Source organism: Danio rerio, chromosome 15 (genome assembly GCF_049306965.1).
Source record: "Danio rerio strain Tuebingen ecotype United States chromosome 15, GRCz12tu, whole genome shotgun sequence".
NCBI classification, from domain to species: Eukaryota; Metazoa; Chordata; class Actinopteri; order Cypriniformes; family Danionidae; genus Danio; species Danio rerio.
Genome location: NC_133190.1, coordinates 26,977,492 through 27,003,318, shown reverse-complemented (window position 1 = coordinate 27,003,318; position 25,827 = coordinate 26,977,492). Strand labels below are relative to the sequence as shown.

Sequence of the window (25,827 nt, the reverse complement as noted above, 5' to 3'; positions counted from 1 at the left end):
TGAAGTAATCTTCATAATTGGCCAGTGTCACAAATGTCATTGCATTCCTTAATAAAATGTCAAGCCACAAGGTACTCAACCTTTTGTCATTACTAATGTCGTTTGGCTGATTACTTTTTCTACTTAATAAATTTAGTTCCTCGAAAAATTCACACTTCAGATCAAATTTTTTAAGTCCAAATATTTTTGACGTACAAAGTGTGAAAAGTCACACTTGGTTTGATATTTTGTTATATAGTGCAAACATATATAATATATTTTAATGGTTTATAATGAAAAAGCATTTTTTATTTATTCTTTTAGGCTGCATTTATTTGATTCAAAAACAGTAATATTGTAAAATGCATGTATTCATATTTTAATATTTTTATTTATAACAGTATATGCACATTTGAATATATTATGAAATAATACAATAAGATTAGATTTTTAGATTAGATTCAATTTTATTGTCATTACACATGTACAGGTATAAGGCAACAAAATGCAGTTTAGGTCTAACCAGGAGTGCAATAGCAGCAAGTGCAGGATAAGTGGATAAGGATAAGTGCAGGATAAATAAATAAGTAATATAGAATAATTAACCAAAAACATTTAAAATTCAAACTAAATCTACTTTGAGATGACAAATGACAAAATTATCAAAATTGAAAATACATAAAAGTAAAACTATTAATAAGCAATTAAAAAATATTTTGTAACATTATTAATTTTTGCCCCTCAGAATTGTCTATAGAAATGTATAACAACTTAAACGGTCTCGAAACACTAAAACACATTTTTTGAGATGTTGAAAGTCATATATATATGTTTTAAGATGCTAAAAACACTAAGGACACAGATATTTCACAGAAAAGTGGAAATTGATTGTTTTTGCATTGTTTAGAACAAATTCATTCTTCCAGTTTAAAAAGAAATTTTGAATCTATGTCAAGACAATGAGATCATTGTGTAAATTCCAGAGTGGAAATTGGCTGTCTCTACCAGCTGGCACATAGTGACATTATTGAGTTTTCAGCACATCTGTTCATTAATTCATAAGAAAGACTTGGTTCAAACCAATCATCTTTTGTGAACAATATGCAACTTTATTAATATGGATGACATGGCTTTGAAAACTGTTTTTACCTATGTTCAGAGACGCCGTGTTGTGTTGCCAACCATAATTCAAACAAGTAATAGAACAAGAAATGTTTGGAGATGTGTATCGTCAGTGTAGCGTTTATTGATGTGCTGCAACAAAGGTTTTGTTTCCATATTCAGCTATGAGAGTACTGCTCGCGTGTGGACTCACATGTGTGAATTACAGTGGTCTGCTAACACGCGACAAAAATATGTTTGTAAGGAACATTTTTTTTTTTTACCAGAGAGCTTTTAACATCTGGAAATGGGGAAATCCAGATTTGCCACTTGTCTTCTTTAAAAAAAATGCGGTTCCAGTTTGTGTTGATTGTCCTGTTTCCACGGATTTGGTAAGAATCTCTTTGTTTATATTCAGATGGCAAAGTTAGTATCGTCAGCAGTACTCTTTCAGTTTTTTAAGACATACCTTAGTCAAAATGATTTAGTTACTAAGTTTACAGTTATATCACTACAATATTGTGGGCTAAAAATCCTCCACTTCCACACAGGTCTCAGATCTGCTGTAAATGCTGCTCTCCGAATCCCTGTCTATCTCACCTACGTCTGTGTTGCCAGTGTAAAAATCAGCTGTAGTGCTCATACTGAAACTCCCCTTTTCATGCAAATCCTTCTCTTTCGCCACTCACCACTCCCACCTAAACAAAGCTGGACTCAACCACTTTCCTGACTTTTTTCAAACTGGAGGTGTGAAAACACCCTGCTGAGACAGGGGGGTTTCATGGCCTTTTAATTGTAACATATTAGAAAAATAAATACTTGCAATATTTTTTCTATACATATACTTTAAGTTTAAAATAAATGTAAAAACCTTTTTGAAGCAACTAGTGCAACTTACCTTGAAAAGTAGAAATATATTGACAAGATGATAATTATGATTACGGCCACAGGGATGAAAATGGACACAGCCACACTGGCCCCCTCCATACTGAAGTCTGCACTGGCCACTAAATGGGGACAGAGTACAGCAAATACATACAAATTCATCTGCATACATGATATAACAAATTCATGTGTATTTTTAAGATGCAAAGCTTCTTACCATCCAGCCGGCGTTCATCAATGTACTCCAGTGTTACCGCTGGGGGAAAAGTGAGAGCTTTTAACAAATGAGAAAATGTAGCTTGTCATACCAATTATTCAAAACAAACACTCCTTTCCCTGAAGAGAAACAATGCATCAATAAATAAACATGCACCACAGACAGGAAAGAGACCTTTATATGAATGATATAGTATGCAGATCACGCTTCATGAGCATTGCAAAACACACAGGCTACCTTTGCACAGCGGCGGTGGATGACTCCATTTGGAAGGATGCCCGGGGACACAACGGAGAACAGGTTCGCCCTGGAGCTCGTACCCATTCATGCAGGAGAAGCGTACAGTTTCTCCAGCCTGATACACGTGCTTCTCAGAGCTCTGGATGGTGTAGGCCGGAGTGCCAGGGTTCCTGCACGGCTCAAACGAATCCGCTGTACAACACAAATATACAAATAGACACACCCAGTCACAAATTTGGAATAGTTAGCAATGCAATGTACTGTAGTTTGATAAAGATAAACAATAGTTATACATAACTTCATGCAGCTAACCCTGAATCTAACACTTATGCTTATTTTAACCACAAAGTATATACATGTACTTAATTCATATGACTCAGTGATGAAATGTTTAGTAACACTGAAACAACGACGCTGTAAAATAAAGTATGAGAAATAAAATGAACACATTTACATGTGCACTTTTTCGTTAATGTTTTGATGGCTCGTCTTCAATCAAGTTAGTAATCTACACTATAAAGCAAAGGTCACCAAACCTGGTTCTGGTGGGCCTGTGTGCTGCAGAGTTAAGCTTCAACACATCACATCTGCCTAAAACCTTCAAGAATACCAAGTTAGACCTTGGCTAGCTTGTTTAGATGTGTTTGATAAGAGTTGGAGCTATAATCTGCTGGATACTGGCCCTCCAGGAGCATTGTGACCCCTGCTATAATTAATTCATTGCATGTTGACCAAGTTGCAATTATTATACAGTTAACAAATCATTATGTTTATGTATTTGTAGGCAGTGTATGGAGTAACGCATTACACGTAACCTGATTACTCTCAAGCAACTTGTAAAGTACAGACTACTTTTTAATTACCAGGAAAAAAGCTCTTAGTCCTCGTGTCGAGAGAAATTAGGAATAAGTGTACATTATAAACAGCAATTAGTTGCTTTACACTAACAAAAAAGTGTTGTAACTAGAAAATATGGCCACACTTTATTTTGATGGTCCGTTTGTTGAATTAAAGTTACATTGCAACTAATTCTCACTAGGTTATAACTAGACTGTTAGTTTGGGGTTAGGCTTGGGGTTAGGGTTAAGGCTACGTATAATCTAGTACACTATATTAATTTAGTGTAAGTTGACAAGTACTTGCAAAGTCAGTTAAATGTCTGTTGAAGGAGCATATCAACAGATATTAAGTAGACAGTCCAATAATACTCAAATGGACCATCAAAATAAAGTGTTACTGGAATTATTAAAAGGGGACTTATTGTACTTCTTTTTGCAAAAAGTGAAATAACTCTTCGGTGTTCCTAAAGTGTATATGTGAAGTTTCTGCTCAAAATACCACATAAAGTATTTTTTATAATCTTATTGAAATTGTCCCTTTTAGGCTATGACCCAAACTGTGTCGTTCACTTTAAATTCTAATTAGATTGTGACCCAGCCCTCTTTTCAAAAAAGTGTGAAGCTATAAAAGCCTATGTGTTACCACATACCACAGGTATGTCACCACAGGTGGACGACTGCTTCTCACTTAGGGCTGTTTATGCTAACCAGAGAGAGATATCATCCCTAATGGGTGGGGCTTTTCCTCACTGATGACATGTATAAATGGAGAAGGTCAATAAAAGTGTTTCTACAGACTTTTTTATGAAGTGTGATTATAAAAAATAAAATAAATAAATTTTTACTACTAGAGGCTGACTATATTCTCAGACTCTTGCCTAAGTGTGTTCAAACCTCTTATTAAGTGTTTTTTGCCTAATAGGTCCCCTTCAAGTTGACTTTTTCTAAGTATGCACATAGTTCATTTACTTAATTTCAAGGCAACGGGTTAACTCACTTAAAAAATAGGTTTTTACAGATGTGTTGTGTACGATGTGTAAACAGTTACTGTAATTGTGGCTTGAATGTGATTTACTCATCTCACTTCTATAAAACATTCAGTATTAAAAATAAATAATAACAATAAAACTTTAGAATAGTCAGTGTTGAAGTTAGTTAACTAGTATCTTTCACATGCATCATATTGTTCACGTAATCTAGAAATGCAGGTGTGAGGAAAGGTTTGTTTGAGCTGAACCTTAACTTTACAGGCATGAATTTACATTCGTTTCAACCTGAGCTTTTTTTTTTACTTCACATTTCAGTTTTACGTGTTAAAAGCCATTATATTTGTGAAAAACAGACATTTACAAGCAATCAATCACAGCCCAGAAGAAAACAATAACATAATTGTAACATAACACATTGCTTTCTTTAAGAAGTACCTAAGTAACAAATTTAGTTATGTTTATAAAGAAGTAACACAAGATAGTAATACATTTATTTTAAGATGGTTTTCCTCTAGGTGTGTAAATGTCACTCACGGATGCATTTGGGCAGTTTCTCGCTCCACTTGGGGCCAGTGGAGTCTCTGTGGTAGCAAGAAAGGAGGCTGTTTCCTGACAGCGAGTAGCCTTTGTTACAGATGTACTGGACAGTGGAGCCCACGATGAGACGCGGCCCCGACATCACCCTGCGACTGTGCTCTACTGTGCCCGGGTCTGGACACGACAGCACTAGTACACAAATAACAACACGTCACAGAGTTATATATAAAAACATACAGTAGCTGGAAATAATCCTCAAACATAATAGAGTGGCTGTTGAATGTAACATGTTATATTAAGGTTTCATATCATAACTTTACTTCAGTTTTTTTTACAATGAAATGAATGTTAATGTTTCGTTAATGTTTCGATGGCTCGTCTTTAATAGTTTATAAGGTAAGCTGCACTATAAAGACGTCATTGTATATTGATCAAACTGTAATTATTCTACAGTTAATAAATCGTTGTTTATGTATTTGTAGGCAGTGTATTGGTTAATGGATTACAAATAACATGAAATATGTAATCAGATTACTTTTTTAAGCAACCAGTAACCCAGCAGGCACACAACACCAAGATGTTGATATTAAGTTAAATATAGATCATGATGTCAGGTGACCAAAAGTCAATGTCTAGCCAGCGTGGTTGATTTTAGGTTGTGTTAAAAAGTGACCAAAATCTGATAAATGTCATAATAGTAACATCTACACAACATCAAAGTGTAACATGATTAGACATTGATATTTGGTTGATTTTAGGTTGGACATTGGACAATGACGTCGGCTTAATGTTGGGTTCTGACATGAACCCGATTTTCATTTCACAACAAAATCCAAAATCCCCAGGACGTTGGGGTATGTTGGGGTACATCGTCAATATGACGCCATGTTGACATCCTGTGCTTGCATGGAAAGTACTGATTACTTTAAAATTTCCAAGAAAATAGCCCTTTTCAATACTTTTTCATAAAGTAATGCCAGTTACTTTAATACTCATTTACTGATGGATAGATAGATAGATAGATAGATAGATAGATAGATAGATAGATAGATAGATAGATAGATAGATAGATAGATAGATAGATAGATAGATAGATAGATAGATAGATAGATAGATAGATAGAATCAGAATTGAATAGTTTTATAATGTAATAAATAAGCAATCATAGATAACAAGTACTTTAATATGATATTATATGCTATATTAACTCAAGCCTAAATGATTTACATTTTTCACTGGAATTTATTTAAGATCTTTTAAAAGGTAAGGTAAAGTTGTTGTTTTTTTAATTGTACTTCTCCTTTCCACCTGCAGGTGGCACCAATGACTAAAGTACAAATATTTACTGAGCGAAAAATGCCCTTTGGATCAGAGCACATTATTTGTCCCTTCTGGTTGACAATGTTTTAACATCTTTCATTGCTCGTGTTTTACAGTACAAATTCTGCATTTAGCAGACACCTCTTTCCAAATATCAATGTATTTGAGGTATGTTTTTTATAGTATATTTTCTGGTTTCTCTTTCACATCACACGTCATACACGCGGATCCATATAATCAGAGTGCCAGGACCCGCAGCTCATCTCATCCAGACAGTGTGAGGAAAGCAGGACAAGCGACTTTGATCTCAGGGCAGTGTACGGACACACGGTGCAGTATAATAAAAAGATTAGTTTGCTTCAGCCTGCCCAGCTGCAAACCCAATTCGCTCCTCAGCAGTGGAAGGGCAGGAAGAGGCGACGGCAGAGGCGACTGAGTTAATGATGTTTGCGTGGCGGGAGGGAAGCTTTGAACCGGATAACGGTCCCTGCTGCTTTGGGCCTGCTGTTTTTGTGAGGGACAGCGGCAGAACCTGGACCCTGGGGTCATGTCTGTGACGAATATCTGCAGTATTACACATTCACACAGAGCAAGTCTGGGCAACACAAAAGGCAGGCGGCCAGATTTCATTTCAAGCGCTGGAGTGACTTTTACTACAAAAGTATATTGCAGAGCTGACTTGATTTGAAAATCTTCTATAAAACACTTGGTGTGCCAACGGGACACTAACCAAATCTCACCAGGAGGCGTGCAGAGAAATGAAAAATCATCCAAAATGGCAGAAATTAGGTTAGCAAAGGTGTCATAGGAGAGGAAGATGCACAGAGACTGTGAAGCAAAAATGGCGCCTGCTTCATCCATTTATTTATTCTGCGCACCATAAAATCCATTGGTAACTAATATTTTAGTCTCATCCTCACGCCAATCACCGCCCACACACTTATGCAAATGACACTTCTCTGAAAATACTATATATAGGAGATTCAAAGTTGTCCATTGATTGGTTTAAATATACAGCATTTCTGGCAGTCAAATGTGCAAGAATTTGAACTAGTTCACCTGGAAACATTCATTCATTCCATTCCTTCGGCTTAGTCCTTTATTTATTATGGGTCGCCACAGCAGAATGTCTGCCAACTATTCCAGCATTGTTTTATGTAGCAAATGCCCTTCCAGCCGCAACCCAGTACTGGGAAACACTCCCCCACACACGCACACACACACATACTCATACACTATGGACAGTTTTCTCCACCCAATTCACCTATAACGCATGTCTTTGGATTGTGGGGGAAACCAGAGTACCCGAATGAAACTGTGAACATGGGGAGTACTTGCAACCTCCACACAGAAATGCCAACTGTGAGATAATGCGAGATATATTAATTTGCAGTATTCTTAAAACTATGCAAGATTCATGTCATAAAATTGTTAAAAGATGTCTAAGGGTTTTTATTTTGTCACAAAGAAAACTAATGGGTTGCACTTTCTGTCATCTCAGGTCAGTATGTAGAAATGCATCACCAAAATAAGAACTGAAATTCAAAACGAGAAAAACTCCTTTGTGTTTTGCTGACAGTTCACCAGCATGGACTACGCCACACTCTGACCTACGCTTTATTGTAGGGATGTAGGGATAGTAAGGGAACAGTGGGATAAAGGGGAAGGGAAGTAAGAGGATAAACAGTGAACAGGTAGGTAGACTGATAGGGCGTCGTTAAAAACATTTCAAGGAGTAGATGATTGGTTAAGGAGACAGAGTAAGGCGTGGTTCCACTGTCAAAACTTTGTTAACAAGTTAACTCCATATAATTTGGAATATGTGCCTTTGTTGATGTTTATGAATAATGTGTTATTTTGTGGACATTTACACACCCCTAAACATGATGTGGCACAAAACGAAATGTGATTGGTTGGTTAACCTGTGTTGACCATTAAATGTGGCCAAAGTTTCCAGTTCCTCAACTGTTAGTCTGAGGTCTAGCTACACAAAACTACTAAAAATTTACAAGTATTCTAAAATAACAATGTTTTATAAGAAAAAAATACATTTTTGTAGTAAAATCAATCAGCTTCCAGAAATGATCAGATGTGCTCTAATAGCAATACTGTATGTGTACATTCAAATTAAGGCTTAAAGGGTCCTATGATGAAAATCAACTTTTGTAAGCTGTTTGGACAAAACTGTATGTATAGTCATATTGGAGTGATATAAACCCAACAGTTTAACATGCTACAAAACCAGCTACCCAGACACTCAAATGGGCAAATTCTACATTATATAATAAATAATCTGATGGTTTTTTTTTTGGTGCTGAAACTTTACAGACACATTCTGGAGACACCAAAGTCTTATCTCACGTCTTGTAATAGAGGTAAAATGTGCTCTTTAAAACATATTAGTTTAGTGACTGAACACTGCTACATTGAACAGATCACACTATTTATGTACAGTTTCCTTTTTGTTCTTTTCAAACCTGTTTTAATACAATTTTAATCTTTAAAGCATTTTTATTCTTTCTTGTTTCTTCTTATTATAGTTGATTACTTTATTGATCCACCTTTTTATTTAAACCACTTTGAATTATCTGAGTGTATGAATTGTATTATTAAAATAAACTTTACCACAGTTGACTGGAGTGTCTATGAAAGAAGGCTGCGGAGCTGAGCTGGTTTGAAATTTGTTGATGAAACAATCTCAAAATGTTACAAAATCTCTCTTCCATAATGACAGAAATCATATTTGTAAAAGAGTTGTTGGACAGAAGACGCACAGAGACTGTGAAGAGAAAACAGCGCCTGCTTCATCCCTGAAGTCGCCCTCGAAAGAAAAGTGAGTGATTACCCACAAAGCCATCCTTCACTCCTCGCCTGTCCTTGAATGGGATCGAGGCGAAAAGGCACTTGCGAAATTCCCCCCTCAAATGGAATTCAAAAGCTCATCTAGTTGTGGAGCACAGCATTGCTCTTGATCAATAGGCAGTGCGAGCTGGTTTGGAAGTGGGGTGAAAATGGATTTTAGAGAGAGTGGTTATCATTGTGAATGTGTGTGTGCGTGCACGTTTTCACCTCTTTCACAGCTGGGCAGGTCTCCGCTCCAGGTCAGATCCCATTGGCACATCAACATTTCGGTGCCCACCACCTCGAAGCCAGGGTAACACTGATAGGTGACGACTGTGCCATGCACAAGGTCAGGGTGGGATGTGGTCTTCCAGCCATTTGAGATCTCCGGAAGCTCTGGACATGTGTCGTTACGAGGAACCTCTGCAAAGCAGAATATTTTATTAACCCTTAATCCTTTGCTAAAAATCCCTTTTAAAATTCTTATAGAAAAACAGACCTCAGACCTTTTTAAAGTATTTTCTTTGGGTGCATTATAGTGATGAATAAATACACATTTGGGGTCAGAGTCAGAGATATCACACGACCCAGAAATATTACTAAACCATAAAAAAATTAACAAATGTCTCAATTTCTCTCCATTCAAGCCATTTCCGTGACTTCTGGAAGACGTAACAAGATCATTTACTCAAACTAAAGCCAAAGTCACACTGCACTTTTCGCCCTATAGACTTCCATTCATACACATGCGAATGCGTCAGACCAGAAATGTAGGCGTGTTGGAAAGTTCAAGCTTGGTGAACTCTGACTTGCAAAACTGCATCACATGACTGTGTGAGACCAATTAAAGATCAAAACATGACCTTTCTGAACAGAAATTTAAAATATGGAGCAACCGCTAGTTTTTTAAATGTCTAATTATATTGTTTAATGTCGCCCCTTTTCGAAGCGCTGTACGGATTTTGCAAGCTCAAACTCTAGTGTGACCGTGGCTTTAGGTTGTGTTTACACCAGTGTATTTTCACCTTAAAATAGTTTTAGAATGAAATCGTCCATTTCAGCTTTTTACTGCGCTGTGTGTCTGTCTACACGCTACATCATAAAATGTGTGATACACGAAATGAAAGACCAGTGATGACACGCAGTCACATATTTCACCGAACAGATCAGCCACTTTTGATGCTCATAAACAATCATAAAGTCCTCGTGCTGCTGGAATTAGGAGGTCTGCTTAAGGTGCAGCAGTCAACCAGTGAGGGGTTTGCGTCTTTACTAATCTATGACAGATCCGGGAAACGGGCACAGCACACGCTCTCAGAAAAAAAGGTACACGAGCTGTCACAGGGGTGGTACCTTTTCAAAAGGAACGCATTTATACTTAAAGGGTCCCTATTAGTACCTCAAAAGTATCTATTAGTACCTAAAAAATTTAAGAGGAACACCTTTGTACTTTTTAGGTACTAATATGTACCCTTGAGGTAATAATATGGACCTTTTTAGGTACAAATTTGTACCTTTTGAAAAGGTACCAGCCCAGTGACAGCTCGCGCACCTTTATTTCGAGGAGTACATAATAAAATAAAAATTTTACATATTAAAAGGAGTTGTTATTCTAACCAACATCTGAAATTCATATTTTAGAAATGGTTTTCATTTCTTGCAGCTGAACAACAGGATAAACTGACAATGATTACCTCAGTTACACCTCATGTGCTTTATTAAGTGTTAAATGCTAAAAATGTGAGTACTACTGAAAGCAGCAGCAGATAGTTTACCTCAGATCTTTAAAAAAACTGTTTTAAATTGAACTTTAGAACTGTGACTCAGTGCAAGCCAACAAATATTAGTGATTCAGCATGTACATTTAATAATATTAAAGAAGTTTAAAATGTATTAATTGGATTATAAACATTACCATTTCGTTGGAGTGCAGTAAGTGCACTATTCTGTGCTTCTAAATGGCTGTGTTTAAATATATGTTGTGTTGCGTCTGGTGCAAACAACAAATTGCTTAAATTAAAAAAAAGAAAGTCGAATTTGCAACAATATCAGGGTCAGAAAATGATGACAAAACTGCAAATTTAAAAAGTGCATTCACTTGTGAAATAATATTATATTTCCCTTCGACAAACAAATTATAATTATAATTTTTTTTATTTATGGTTCAATTAAGAAGTTTTAAAGTTTATGAAAGCTTTCCCATTCACAAAAGATTCTATACAGTTAAAATGTTCTTTAAATGATAAAATGTTTAACACTCTAAGAGAACCACAATTGATTCATCCATCACTGTTTGGAACCTTTATTTTAAAGTGTTGGAGAAAAGAGTACTTGTTTGTGATTTTCTTTTCTATGAAGTACAACAAGATTATTTTGATTAGCAGAGCAAGAATGAAGAGGAGAAAGACAGAACGTTCAATAATGCTTGCAAATGATTTCTTTGTTACTCGCCGTGTCTCTGAACAAACCACAGGTGTTGCGTCTAATGACTGATAAATCAAATGCTAGGAATCAGCTTGGCTGTGATTAAAAATGTGAATTGACAGCTGGCAGGCATTTTGCTGCTGTCCATTCATAGCATGGCAGATCTGGAGGGGCCAAGGCACCCGGCAAATGTGGCTAATGACTACAAACATGCAGTGTAATTGTTAGCGCCTCTGCAAGGCCAAATCTGCAGCACCTGCAGGAGCTGCCAGAGAATCATCCTTCTGCTCTGCATGGAGGAAATAGAAAAGCAGTCCATTTCAGTCTGCTTGACGAATCATCTGCATTCCTCCAACCCTCTGAATTGAACTTATTATATGTTATCTGATGTGGTGCGCTCGCCACCAGGAGAAGCTGATGGAATGACCTTCACTTTATCCCCAGGAAAGGTGAGGGCTGAACCATCTGTGGCTCTCGCTTTATATCTCCTCTCTCCCTCTTTCATCTCCACACCACCTATCATCACACTGAGATTGAGGATCCCTAGTGCTTCTTAAATAAATTTTGTGTATACAGATAATTAGTGCCCATCAACAGACTATGAAGTCATAAGTCCAATAAAGCACTGAAAAAGTAAGTAATATATAAGTAAATCATAAAACGCTTATTAACATGACTATTATTTTAACTTAAATTGAATTTTAGAACTGTGACAGTGCAAGCCAACAAATATCAGTGATTCAGCATGTATATTTGATAATGTTAAAGAGGTTTAAAATGTATTAAATTAATTAGATTAAGCGAGTGCACACATAATCTGTGCTTCTGAATGGCTGTATTTAAATTTCGGTCGAGTTGCGTCTAGTGCAAAACAACAAATAGTTTAACTAAAAAAGAAAGTCAAGTTTGGAACAATGGGCTCTGTTTTAACGAGCTAGGTGCAAAGTCTAAAGCGCAGGGTGGAAAAGCATTACTTTATTCGTGTCTGAATGCACTTTCGCTATTTTAAGTATGTGAAAATACTCTCTGTGCCGTAGCACATGGTCTAAAGCGGCCTTTCCACTGCACACAACATTTGGACACAAATGTCGGATTATGCCTGCTTGTGGCCGCCGCACAGTATTTTCAGTGTTGTCGCGCACTATGAGAGAGAAGCTTTATTAAGAAAGCAAAACTTTATTCTCTGTCCGTTCACTATGGTTGAATTAATAAATACTAGACACTCACAGAAATTTTGGAGGAAATGTCGAGACAACATGAAAAAATCATATTTTTTATTACTCATTTATGAATAGAAATGTTTTTTTAATATAGACTTTTTTTTTAATCAAAAAAGAACAAAAAAACTCCTATTTCTCATCTCGGATGCATGGACCTGCTTGGACAACACTGAAATACATCACATCTGGTTAGCCGGTCGCATACGGTCTACTCGCAGGAGTTCAAATTTTTCAATGGATCAGGAGCTCAAATCGGATCGGAATTTTCTGCATGCAGAGATGATCAGAACTCTACGCAACTCCCGGACTACTCTCCATTGCAAATTAATGACTTCCGGTCTGTCGCTTGACGTTTGTCATGTGCAGTAGAAAGGAGGCTTAACAGGGTTGTGCTTAATTCTTGGTTATGAATGTGTTTTGAGAATAAACCAATCAGAGTCTCATCCCCTTTACCCTTTTGTGTCATATCATGGCACATTTGCTATTCACATGGGCATGGCAGACTTTGTAAGTGGAAAAACTGAATGCTTCTCTATCGAGAAAACAGTTCAACGGAGCTTCTGCAGCATGAGGATAAAGAAGCATCCTCCAATCAGCCTTTACTTTCACTTTCTCTTTCTTTCATGGATAAGGAAACTGAAGACATCAATTAGCCAACATATTTATTTTTGTTAGTTAAGTGCAAAGATTTAAAAAATATTTCTAAATTCAGTTTTAATTTCCAGCAAAAGAATAAATTAACAATAATAACAAAGTGTGGTCAAAAACTGATTTATATCCAAACACATATCCTATTCCTATGCCCCATGGTCCTGGACCTGCTTTTAGCTGGTCAATTGCACAGTCTATTTTAGTTCCTTAAAACAGCAACGCGCCAACATTGCGCCTTAACACCTTTTTTTCTAGACAGACACACCCATGAGTCCACAAAGTGGCGCAAATGGATTTGCTATTTAAACAATGTGGTGGAAAATGGGAAAATTAAGGTTGCATTGGACTGAATATAGCAATACATCTTGCTTCTTATTGCACCGGGTGTATGATAGGGCCCAATATGAGGGTCAGAACTATGACAAAAATGCAAAAGTGCATTCACTTATAAAATTGCACTATTGTTCTCTTCCACATATAATTTATATATATATATATATGTATATATATGTATATATATATATATATATATATATATATATATATATATATATATATATATATATATATATATATATATATATATATATATATATATATATATATATATATATATTCTATTGTACTATTTGGAACTTTTAAAATTTATGGAAGCTTTCCCATTCACAAAAATGTATATAAAGTTGAAAATGTTTTTTTTAACATAATAGCCATGTTAATAAAGGCTTTAAAAATAATTATCGCACTTTTCGAGTGCCTTAGACTCATTTTCAAATGCAAATTTTTTGTTGTTGCTGCTATTATTAAAATTACAATACAGTTTTATTTAATGACATTAGTCAAACTGCACTTCTCTACAGCATTTCTTCACTTTACTATGTTAATGTTACTTCAAACCTTTTTTGATGCATTATTAAAAATTAACTTAATGGACTGCTATCAGACATCAATTTTTTAATCTTACAGAAAATAATGAGTAGAAAATCATATTGCAATGCAATATTAATTTCATTCAACATGAAAAGAGCTGTGCTGCTTTCTTTTTTGTGGAAAAGATGATATTTTCTTTTGGAATTAATTTATGAAGAAAGTTCAAAAGGAGGAATTTATTAAAAGAGTATTAATTACTGTGGAATTCTTGCATAAAGTTGAAATGTTTTTATGGCTATTTTGGATCAATTTGATGCATTCTTGTGGAATTTCTTTAAAATTTTTATATTGACACTTATGAGTGTTAGTAACCTAACCCTAATCCTAATCCTAACCCTAAATTTGAATTTGTGAATGTGTATTGTGAGTTATTACCAAAAAAGTGCACCACAAAGCCGTTGTTGTAGCCATAGATGTTGGTAGCAGGGTCTGATTGGAACTGGATGGTCACATCAGCCATAGAGGTGTAGAGCTTGAACCGAGGCCGTGAGCCGCTGTATTGGCCCAGTATCTTTGCAGTCAGGTCATCTCCATCATAGAAAGTCAGCAGGTCATTCTTTCCCATGTGGAGACTGTGAACAGAAAATACACAACAGGTCAATCCCACACTAATCCACTATCTCAGAGACTCACCTCTCTCCTCCGGCAGATTCCTGAGCTCTTCTAGTCTTCATTTTATGGTCTCAACACTTTGCTCTTGTTGTTCCTGCCACAAATGAAATATTTTCTGCTGTTTAATGTTTCCCTGTTGCTTTTGTCAAACATTTTTGGCCATAGTTTTGATAGCCATGTAATCACAAAGCACATTCATCTCACTCAGACTATAAAGAGTGAATGATTCAGCAGTGGGAGAAACAACTCCTCCTATCTAATGTTTAGAAATAGCTGGAAAATCAGTTTCCCGATTTTCAGGAGCCAAAGAGAGAGAACATTTGACAGCCCCCCTGCAGCAAATTCATGAGTGTTTCCATTACGGACATGCTGTGAAATTATTATAGCTTTTACAATTTTAATTTGAGTCTAAAGCAAAGTCTTCAGTTTCGTTTGAACATTGTTTTGATTTTGATATATCAAAATTCTTAGCAATTTCAATTGTATGAGTGTTTTTAATTTATACACTAGGGTTAAATTGACACATATATGAGAACATCACATTTAAATAAAATCAATTATTATTAACTACAACAATAAAAATAGTTAATATAATAATAATAATAATAATAATAATAATAATAATAATAATAACAATAATAATAATAACAGTAATAATAATAATAATAATAATAATAATAATAATAATAATAATAGTAATAATAATAATAATAATAATAACTACCACAATTATTTTACTTTAACAACCTACTGCTTCATTTTGTAGAAAAAAAAATTAAGAATTATATTCAGATAGTTTTGATTAAAAGATTATTATATATCATTTGAAACAGAAATCTTTGGCACCATTATAAATGTGTTTACTGTTATGTTTGAGCATTGCATTTTAACAGAATGAAAGTAAAAAATAAATAAAATTAATAAAAATAAAATTAATTTATAAAAATAAATAAAATAAAATATGTCTGAGCATTACATTTTAGTAGAATGAAATTAGTGTATATTAAACAATAAAAATAAATAAATAAAAATAAAGATAAATAAATAAAAAAGAAACACATAAAAAATAATAAAAAATTTTATTACATTTTATTTTATTAAATTTAATTACATTTTAGTAGAAAGAAAGTGGTATATGTAAAAAATAAATAAATAAATAAATAAATAAATACACAAAAAACTAAATAAATAAAAATGACCAAATAAAATAAAATAAAATACAAATTCTAAATTAAATAAAATATCTCATATTTATTAAAAAAATATGTGTTGGTATTTTTCAGTCCCCCTGTCTCTCCCACCCATCAATACTTCAGTATTACACTATATCAAGTATAAAATCAGAAAGCTGCATTTTATAAAACCAGAGGGGAATCTGAGCCCGCCTCTCAATTGCATAGGGAACATTTGACCTTCACAACATTTAGCAATCCCTTAAAAAATCCCGACAGCTTTACACACACAAAGATCACAAAAATCTCACCTTACAGTCAAAATGTCAACATAAGCCACTACCTTGACATCACCATCCTTTACTTCCAGCACAAATAATAGCCATAACCCACAAAATGCAGACATACTGATGCCTATTACAGCGTACATCCACAAGTACACACCAAAACCAGTATGTGTGTCCAGCCACTGGTGGAGGGAGTGTGATTCAGTCAGGCAGGGAGGTGGCAAACACACTCTATCTTGTCACTAATTAATCACAAGTGGGCAGTAATGGAAGTCATTACTGAGGAGAGGCGAATAATTAATCATCTCCGTTCTGCTGCAGCACGAGGCAGAATGGTTACATTCAAGCAAAATGAAGACAGCATGTTTAAATTATGCCTCACACACACACACAAACTATATATATATATGGTTTGCGAGGAGGTATAATGCATTTTATATTGTAAACCTTCACAGGAAACCCGTGGCAAAATTTGCAAAAGTAAAAAAACCAAATAAGTAGGGCCAGACAGAATTTTTGGAATTGTTTTACTATTTCTGCGAAGAATTTTGTAAAAAAATCAGAAGATTTATGCAAAATTATTAAGTAAATAAACTTGAAACATGAAATTAAAAATGATACTCTTTTAACTGTCATTTAATGTTTACAATGCAAATCCAAGATTACCACTTTATTTGGTAAACAAAGCAAGTCTCTCATATAATATATCTACTAAAAAACTGAAATATTACTTAAAATACTGTATTGCAAATAAATCATATGAATTTGTTTATATTAGTCAATAATATTACTGATATTAAAACTTTTAAATTCTTTAAAACTGATTTACATACACTTACACAAGTAAGTACACTCAAAGATGGGCTAAAATTCTGCGGATTTCTGTGTGTACAGATTTCGGGTGCATGAAAAATCCAACCTTTAAGCAATGGACCTTTTACACAACTTTTACACAAAAATTACGATACAGTTGTAGTCAGAATTATTAGCCCCCCTGAATTATTTGCCTTTAATAACTCATTTCTAATGACTGATTTATTTTATCTTTGCCATGATGACAGTAGATAATATTTCACTAGATATTTTTCAAGACAATTCTATACAGCTTAAGTGACATTTAAGTGACATTTAAAGGCTTAACTAGGTCAGTTTGGTTAACTAGGCAGGTCAGGGTAATTAATTAGACAAGTTATGTAACGATGGTTTGTTCTGTAAATTATTTAAAAAATTTAGCTTAAAGGGGCTAATAATTTTGTCCTTAAAATGGTGTTTAAAAAATTCAAAACTGCTTTTATTCTAGCCTAAATAAAACAAATAAGACCTTCTCCAGGAGAAAACTATTATCATTTGGGAAATATCTAAAAAAGAAAAAAGAAAAAAAATTCAAAGTGGGGCTATTAATTCTGATTTCAACTGTATACCATAGAGAATGTACTGAAATGTTTTACTTGATAACCCGTTTCAGATCACATAGTGAAGATGGAGCCTTTATGTGGACACTTCTTTATGTGATCCTTCCTTCTCTTAATTTTTTTGTGTAAAACTATTATTTATTAGTATTTTATTTTCTTATTCATCCATATATCTTTATAGAACCTAAATGTATATGTGTGCATTGAGTTTTGTTTGAACTTTGAACAAAAATAAAACAACAAGTATGACATTTAAAGCAGTGGTCCACTGTTATATCATATTTTAAACTTCAGTTCATGTGTAATGTAGAACATAAACACCACCTCCTAATGTAATAAGCTTACAGTTCAATGCAAAGGGAGACATTGGCTTTTACAGAGTTAGCTTAGCAAAGCCTGCTGTGAACGAAGTTTGGGGACTTCACAAAAATACATCCGGGTTAGTGAGATCACAAGCGATTCAGGTTGTGTGCATTCACCACTTGCATACACCCTGCGCAGCAATGGGGTGTGGCCAGAGGCGCTGTAATGTTATAGCAGAGAATGCTAAAATGCCGTCCAAACGCTGCTATTTCCACAGAACTTCTTCTGTTTCTGTATTTGGGCTTCCAAATGACATGACACAAAGAGAGAAGTGCTTACAGTTTTAATTTTAATTATGTTCCAGAGAAATATAAAAAGGATATAGCTAGCATTTGACAAAGGACAGCTTCCAGAACATCTCCCAGTTAAGTGCTGGATTTGGCTAAAAACTCCTCAAAGAAGGAGCAGCTCCAATCTGCAAGTCATTTTATTTGTAAAATTGATATATTTCTTGTGCCGTTGCTAGCGTTAACGGTGTACTGTAGCAAGGATGTAAACAAGGATGTAAACAACAGGAAATGCTGTTTGGCACCATTAACAATTTAGCTACAAATTCATATTTATTCAGCAAATTGCTGTAAACACCCACAGTCTTCAGCAGTGTTGCAGTATCTCTCTATGTGGCCCCTTTCAGTGCGTTCTACATCTCAAATAACCAACTCATTAAAAATGTGTGAACGTTTCACATTACTTACACATGCTTATAATTGATTTTAGAGAGATTTGATTTACAGAGCAGGCATGAGGTTCAGCTGCATCCTTTTCATTTTCTGTCTGATTCAGGCTCAAACTGATATGGCTAACAGCTACACTGATTGACTGTTTACACAGCACAAAACCACATGCTATTAGAGGCGTGACACTTTTCCTAGTGACGTGGAGCAAATCTGCGAATTACAGCACATTATGTTAGCTGACCAATCAGAGCCTCTTGAGGGCAGGCTTTCGGAGGAACTAGGAAATATGACAGTCATTTCATGTTAGCTGAGTAGCTGTATACAATCAAAGTAGAATTTATGAAAAAAAAACGTGATTTTCAGCAGATTAAGCATGAGCACACATTGCTTTGCATTTTATAAACACAACCAAGCCTTAAAAATACACTCTGGACCATTTTGAAATATGAGACAAAGTCTGTGTCAAATGGAAGTTTATTTCAGTATGTTTTTATAGATGCAACTGAAATGGATTATCAAGTAGGGGCGGGGCTTAGTTTTGAACATCATTAGCTCAGTAAGACGACCGTGATTAGGGACATTGAGTCTGAAACCATTAAACTGACCTAAACAGAGGACCACCACTTCACATGTGGAAGCAAATGGTCAGATTTTGATTACCAAAACATTTTTTTTTCTTCAGCAGATTAAGGAATAACATTGTAGATTTTATTTCAAACATACTTTAACAGTGTAATACTATACCCATGTCACTATGAAATGTTGTCAATTCAATTACATTCAATTCAATTTAATTCAAGTTTACTTGTATAGCTCTTTTTACAATAATTATCATTTAACTTCACAAAAGTTGCACATCATTACATTATTGTCAAAATTACAAAAGTAAATGGTTGGTAGCATATAAATACAGTTAACCTGCAGTTATACAGTATTTAGACCTTGTAAACCACATAAATCAGAATACACACTCACATACACTTTTACATGAGGATTTCATCTCTGTTATTCTGCCATCAACACTGTATATGGAGGCAGATATCTGTATCTATTTCCACATTTAAGCCAGAAGAGGCCCTGACCCGCTCTGAGGACCGGGAGAAAGTGAAACTGTGTCAGCCCCTTATTGGATTTGTTGTGATAAAGTTAAACAAGCCTTTGCGTAGCCGCACACCGTATCTGCCGAGAAAATCAATCATGCTTTCCATTTGCTGGCAGTAATTTCATTTTGTTTAATCACAAAAACAGGCTCAGCTTGACTTGGCCGACAACACAGCCGCCATCAGAATGCATTAAACTCTCTTATGGGGCTTGCAGACACATCGTCCTGGAAAAGGAAGTGACAAATGCTGGCTTTTTTTAAAAAATAAAAGAATGTCAACCGAGACATTCCCTGCATCTCTGAGAGACGGTTAAAATACATTTCTGCTGGTGAAATGCGTGAAGATGCATTTGATTCTGTTTGCTTGAGACATAAATGGGAGTATTTGTGTGTGTGTGTGTGTGTGTGTGTGTGTGTGTGTGTGTGTGTGTGTGTGTGTGTGTGTGTGTGTGTGTTTGCGGCTGGTGTTTCTTTGGAAAACTAATACATTATGATCCATCGTCTGTCAAGCAATCCTAGCCTATCTGTACCTATCTGTAATTTACACGGATGACAGGCCAACTGTTTGCAAGCGTCAAATTGTGAGGCTGCATAAAGAAGCCTGTCTTCCCTCCTCTTTTCCAGTGTCTGTTTAGCACAGAATCATCTACCTGAATGATTGCCCTGATGGAAAAACACCATTTCCAATCTAATCCCCGATGCCGAGGGCTGGGCCTCTGCTCCACACACCAACAACAGCTTTACCCACGAGTCAACCCCCAATGTGTCCTTGAAACCTACAGTTATTAATATAAAGCTTTCAGAAATAACAGAATTTTATAAAAGAGTGACTAAATATGAATAAATCCATCTTGCGAACCTTTTTACTTACTGCTACAATAAGTCCAAATGTTACATACTAAGAAAAAAAAGACAAATAAACTATTACATAATAATAATTCATTACAATCAACTACAGTAAAAAAAAAAACCATCAAAACAAACAAAAATGTTGTTACATCTAAATATTCTCTGTTAAAAGCTATCAAGTTGATTTATTTCTTTGCTTATTTTTTATGTGAACTCTTTCATTTAAAGGCCATTCAGTGAAGTGACACTATTCTGATGCTTTTTTTCCCTAGGAATTGAAAGTAAATACCATTGTTTTCTGTTACAGCACATGCAAATATCTTATTGAAAAAAACACTACCATTTTAAATCTGTATTTATCATCTCTAGGATTCAGCTTAAAAATGATCTTAACCATCTTAATTCAAGTTATGTAGTATTTTCAAAGTCTATCAGGAATCAGTGTTTACTATATGCCAAGTTGAGATATTTAAAAAAAATGATAACATTAATAATGTTTATTAGAAATTTAGAAAAAAAAAAAAGATTTACAGAACATATTTATCAAATTATTTTGAAGGAACTTTTGTGTGTTCAACAAGTCTGGGTATGTGAGCAATATCACATGAGTAGCAGTACGATATGGCTGTATATTGGCACTGGCAGTAGGCGTGCGTTGGCTCGAGGCCACAGGCTGAGAGCCTTAGTGTCCTCCCAGGGATGATATACAGTCCTATTGCATTGCTTTGAGCATGATATTACGTTTATACAACAGATCGACGGCATAATCGTTTGTACAATAAAGAAAATCAAACATGGAGAGTCTCAAAAACCCTTTTGTACGAGAAACTACTTTCCTCCGCCACTCATTCATGTCTGCAGCTGACGGTCACTAACATCACTTTAAAGCTAGTATTTGAATAATTCTCTAGCATAATGTCTATAGTGATGACAAAACATTGTTTTTGCTCTGATCTTAGATTATAAGGTTCAGCCTTATAATCTTAAAACCTGAGAAAAAATGACCTGTCTGAAATGCCATCAATCTACAGAGATTTCACAGTATTTTTCTGTTGCAATCGGGATATCAAAATAATTAACCTTGAAAAAGCCAAAGCAAAGCAAACACTACCAGTTTCTGTGGTATATAAATACTCCATGTGGTATAAATACAGCACTACAAAATACAAAAGAGAAAGAGATCAACTCAGAATGTCACTTACCTGATTTATAATAATTTGTTTGGCTGTAATTTGAAACTAATGTTGAGAAAACACTGAGTTTTTCTCCCTCTTAGAACTTTTTATGCAGTCCTTGTTGCCCGGCCGATGCACTAAACCTAGGAAATTATAAATATTTTAAAATAGGCACCATCTTTATAAATAAACCGCTAGTTGCAATCTAAATAACTACATTATCGACTAAAAAAGTCTCAAAAGTACATTATGTTGTCCAACAGCTGTAGAATGCTGTAGAATGTCCTCTGCTTGTCACTGTATGTGGGTGGCGTAATACACAAGGGTGAAAGGTGAAGAGGCTGTACGAGTGCTGTCACTGCAGAATACTACATGGCTATGAGCCAATAAAATTCAAGAAGCAGAAAAACCTGTTGTATAAACTGACTTAAAACACAATAAACTTATATCAAATCAATCTATAATAGCCAAATTTGGTGCCTAGAAAATTGAGTAATTAGCGTTCTTTCTTAATATTTTTTTTAGGAACTGTGATACAGTTTTAAGAATCCATGAAGGAACGCACTTATTTGAAGTTAAAATCTCCTCTAACAGCATTTTATGGTAACTATTAATCAATTAATGCATGTTCTCGCATTGTAATTTCCTACAATATTACATTGGGTTGGTTTAATCCAACAAGAAATGAACCCCACTATGGGGCCACAAGAGAGTCTGGCTTGGCCTTTAGTCCACAGCGATTTGTTTAAAATGGACTCATGACCGAGGCAGCAAATTAACACAAGACTTTCCTGAGATGAAGGAGGATAAGCCCCAGTTACTTCAGCACGAAGAGCCGTACACTGCTGGCACTGGGAATAGCCAGTCAAACAGAGGAGGCTAAACCTTCATTTGGATTGTCAACATTTCCAGAGAGACGTATAGAGGATGATGCTTCCTCAAATAAAGGAGAGAAATTAGTTCCTCTGTTTTTGCAGAGTTCTTCTTTAATTAGAAAGTTAAATATTGGTCTGGGCTCTGGCTCTGTGCCTGGGGGGATGAGACAGCCTTGATTTATTACCAGCCTTCTAAAGCCTGTGACTCTCTGAGGTGCACGAGCCGCCATACAGAGCTCTGCAGCTATGCCTACTGAAAAGCCAATGCCAAAAACAGGAGAAAATGAATAATAAACAAATCAAATGCTCCCGGTCAATCAAAAAACTATATCTGATTAAAATGGATTCAAACGCTGATGCAACACATGAAAAGACAGCTGGAGTATGAATCACAAACACATCAGCAAATCCTTAAGTTTTTGCATTGCATTTTAAATAGGAATAAAAAATTAATCAAAATTCACAAACAAAAAAAGGAAGAAAGTACACCTAAAAATGTAGCGATAGATAAACAGACAGACAGACAGACATACAGATAGAATGGGAGCGACTAAAAATGCGAGATGCAGCACTCAGGAATATGCTTATTTCACGTGGTCGCCATTTAAAAAAACAAAAGCGAAGCTGTGGTGGGATAAAACCTGGAGGTATAGGATCAGCACTGTAAACATTGCAACAACTCTGGATTGCTGTGGATTACAAACCTCCAGCTGTTGCTGCGATTTCAAAGGGCAGATATGGTGTAAACATCACTTTAATATAATTTAGTTAAGTTTAATTTAAACAATTAAAAGCATATTATGCATCAAACTAAATCACAATCTCTTTAATAGTAATACACTTAAGTGTCTTTTGAATTCAGTTCATGGCACCAGGTAAACCCTATGGGAACGCTTCCCTGCTTCAGCCTAAGTAACTCGGTAAGCAATAAAGCAATGCAGTCCTCTGTAGCACACCCTCATGTTGTCACGGTACTGAAATTTTAAAAACAATCATTTCCCGCTAACATTTAAGCTGAGCGCATTCTTAAACACCGCTGATTTGCTATAGTATTTACCAGTGCTCAACAGAAATGAATGTGATTGGCTGTGAAGGTAATTAGTTCACCTCTCTTCACCACTGCAAACACAAATGCAGGGACACTGGAGTGTTTTAAAGTCTGTGTTTGCACTCGGTAAACAACGGGAAAGTGCAGTGAACTGATGACCTCCACACCCAATCACTGTCATTTCAGTTGAGCACTGGTGAATCCTATGGCAAATCAGCGCTCCTTAAGAACGCGCTCAAATGTTAGTGGGAAATTCACCAATATTTAGTATCGTGACAAGTCTAATTTAGTGACAAAATCAGTTTATTAACTTGAGTTTGATAAATGGCATCTTAAACGTGTATTTGGGATAGATAATTTTAGCTAACTAGTGCCATTTTCATTAGCTGAAAATGTGGTCTGATATACCTTTTTTTTTTACTATCCATTCAGAACCTTCGGGCCACTCGAAAAGGGGTAAAATTATAAATTTGTGTCACTTTCTATTCGCTGATTAGATATACTGCCAGGTACACTACGTTCATGTGTGACTCCAGGCAATATTTCTGGGTTTCTTCAGACCTCAACCTCAAATTCGCTTTTAAAATGGCAGCCGCGAGAAATCAGTCTATGGGTTAAGAATTTTGCCACCAAATAAAATGGTGGCCAGGCCAACTTGCTAATGTAAACAAAAGCTTGCAATGCTTGCACCTCATTCAAGTTCTTCTGATTGGTCTACTGGTTTGGAATTGACATTGATGAGTGATGCTGCGTTTAAAACTTAATTACTTTAACATGACACACTGTCTTAAAAACGAGGTGCTTATCATGACATAAGACTCGATTTTAACATTTACGAATGTCCATCAACCATGTGTTTGTATAGAAAATAAAGTAGCACATAAAAAAAAAACTGTCCCTAATTCCTTCAGCCTTTGGATATGAGAGCAGACTTTATAAAAGTATTGTTAGAACTTTAAAAGTCATTGCATGACAAGGTGTGACTTTCTTTGAGTCTTTAAAGCCTTTCCACATGCAGACGTACAACTGGGCATACATTTTCATCAACTTTGCTATTTGATCATCTAGTGTATTCATGTTGCTAATTGGTGTTGTGTAGGAAGCTGTTCTCCTGTCTAACCTCCATGGATATGAATAGGGCCCAGACAGAATCTGCAGACATTTTTTTGCTATTTCTGTAGAGAATTTTGTTAAAAATCTGCAGATTTATGCGGGATGGTTTTGGGAGTATCATAACTAAAACCTTAATATTTGAAATAAAAAATAATAGCTTTTAAACTTTTATTTAATGTTTACAGTGCAAATCTAATTAGATCCACTTTATTTGGTAAACAAAGCAAGTCTCTTATAAAATATATCTACTAAAAGACAGAAAATATTACTTTACAAACTGTATTAAAATAAATCATATGAATATTTTTCAAATTAGTCAATTATATTACTAAAATTAGTTTAAAAACTGAATAAATATAAATTTACACATATGAATAAGTAAATAGACAGAATCAATGATGAGCTAAAAATCTGTTGAAATCTGCAAAGTTTTGTATGCGCAGATTCCGTGTGGGCCAAGATATGAGATAAGAATCAAATGCAGAGTTGCAGGACACCTCCTCCCCAATGATTGCATAATTATCCAGACCAATTGTAGCTCAAAGGTGTTTAGAAGCTAAAATTAACTTTGATGAGCTGTTTAGAACCGCAGAAATGAACTTAATACAAACTTTGTTTTGGCCACATTTTGTTCAAAATGCTATCATTTCAGTTGGTTGTACCCTGTTTGCTAAAAAGGTACACCAAATAGATGTCAATAATACGTGAAAACTTGAGAATGAGAATGTGTAGCACATTCGGATGGCAGGGTAGACAGAAATTGTTCTGAACAACATGAAAGCATAGGCCCATCCTGGCTTGTATCAATGGTTCAGTGTAATGGTGTTGGGATATTTTCTTGGCACAATCTGAGCCCCTTAAATCCAAAATGATCATCATTTAAATGTTACAGGCAACCTGAGTGCCATTGCAGTCCATGTCCATCCCTTTATGACCACAGTGTACCCATCTTCCAACAGAACAACAGCC

The 25,827-nt window shown here is 35.2% G+C and overlaps 1 protein-coding gene across 2 annotated transcripts in view; it reads right to left on the bottom strand.

Moving 5' to 3' along the window:
* The window catches only part of sez6b (seizure related 6 homolog b), a 335,386-nt gene that overhangs the window by 13,103 nt on the left and 296,456 nt on the right, over positions 1-25,827 (bottom strand). For both annotated transcript variants that reach the window (XM_073923756.1, XM_068213721.2), the window contains exons 10-15: positions 14,549-14,745; positions 9,177-9,371; positions 4,785-4,976; positions 2,420-2,614; positions 2,183-2,221; positions 1,979-2,087 (exon numbers count right to left, since the gene is read on the bottom strand). In XM_073923756.1, coding sequence (XP_073779857.1) covers positions 1,979-2,087; positions 2,183-2,221; positions 2,420-2,614; positions 4,785-4,976; positions 9,177-9,371; positions 14,549-14,745 — 927 coding nt within the window. The remainder of the gene's footprint in view (positions 1-1,978; positions 2,088-2,182; positions 2,222-2,419; positions 2,615-4,784; positions 4,977-9,176; positions 9,372-14,548; positions 14,746-25,827) is intronic.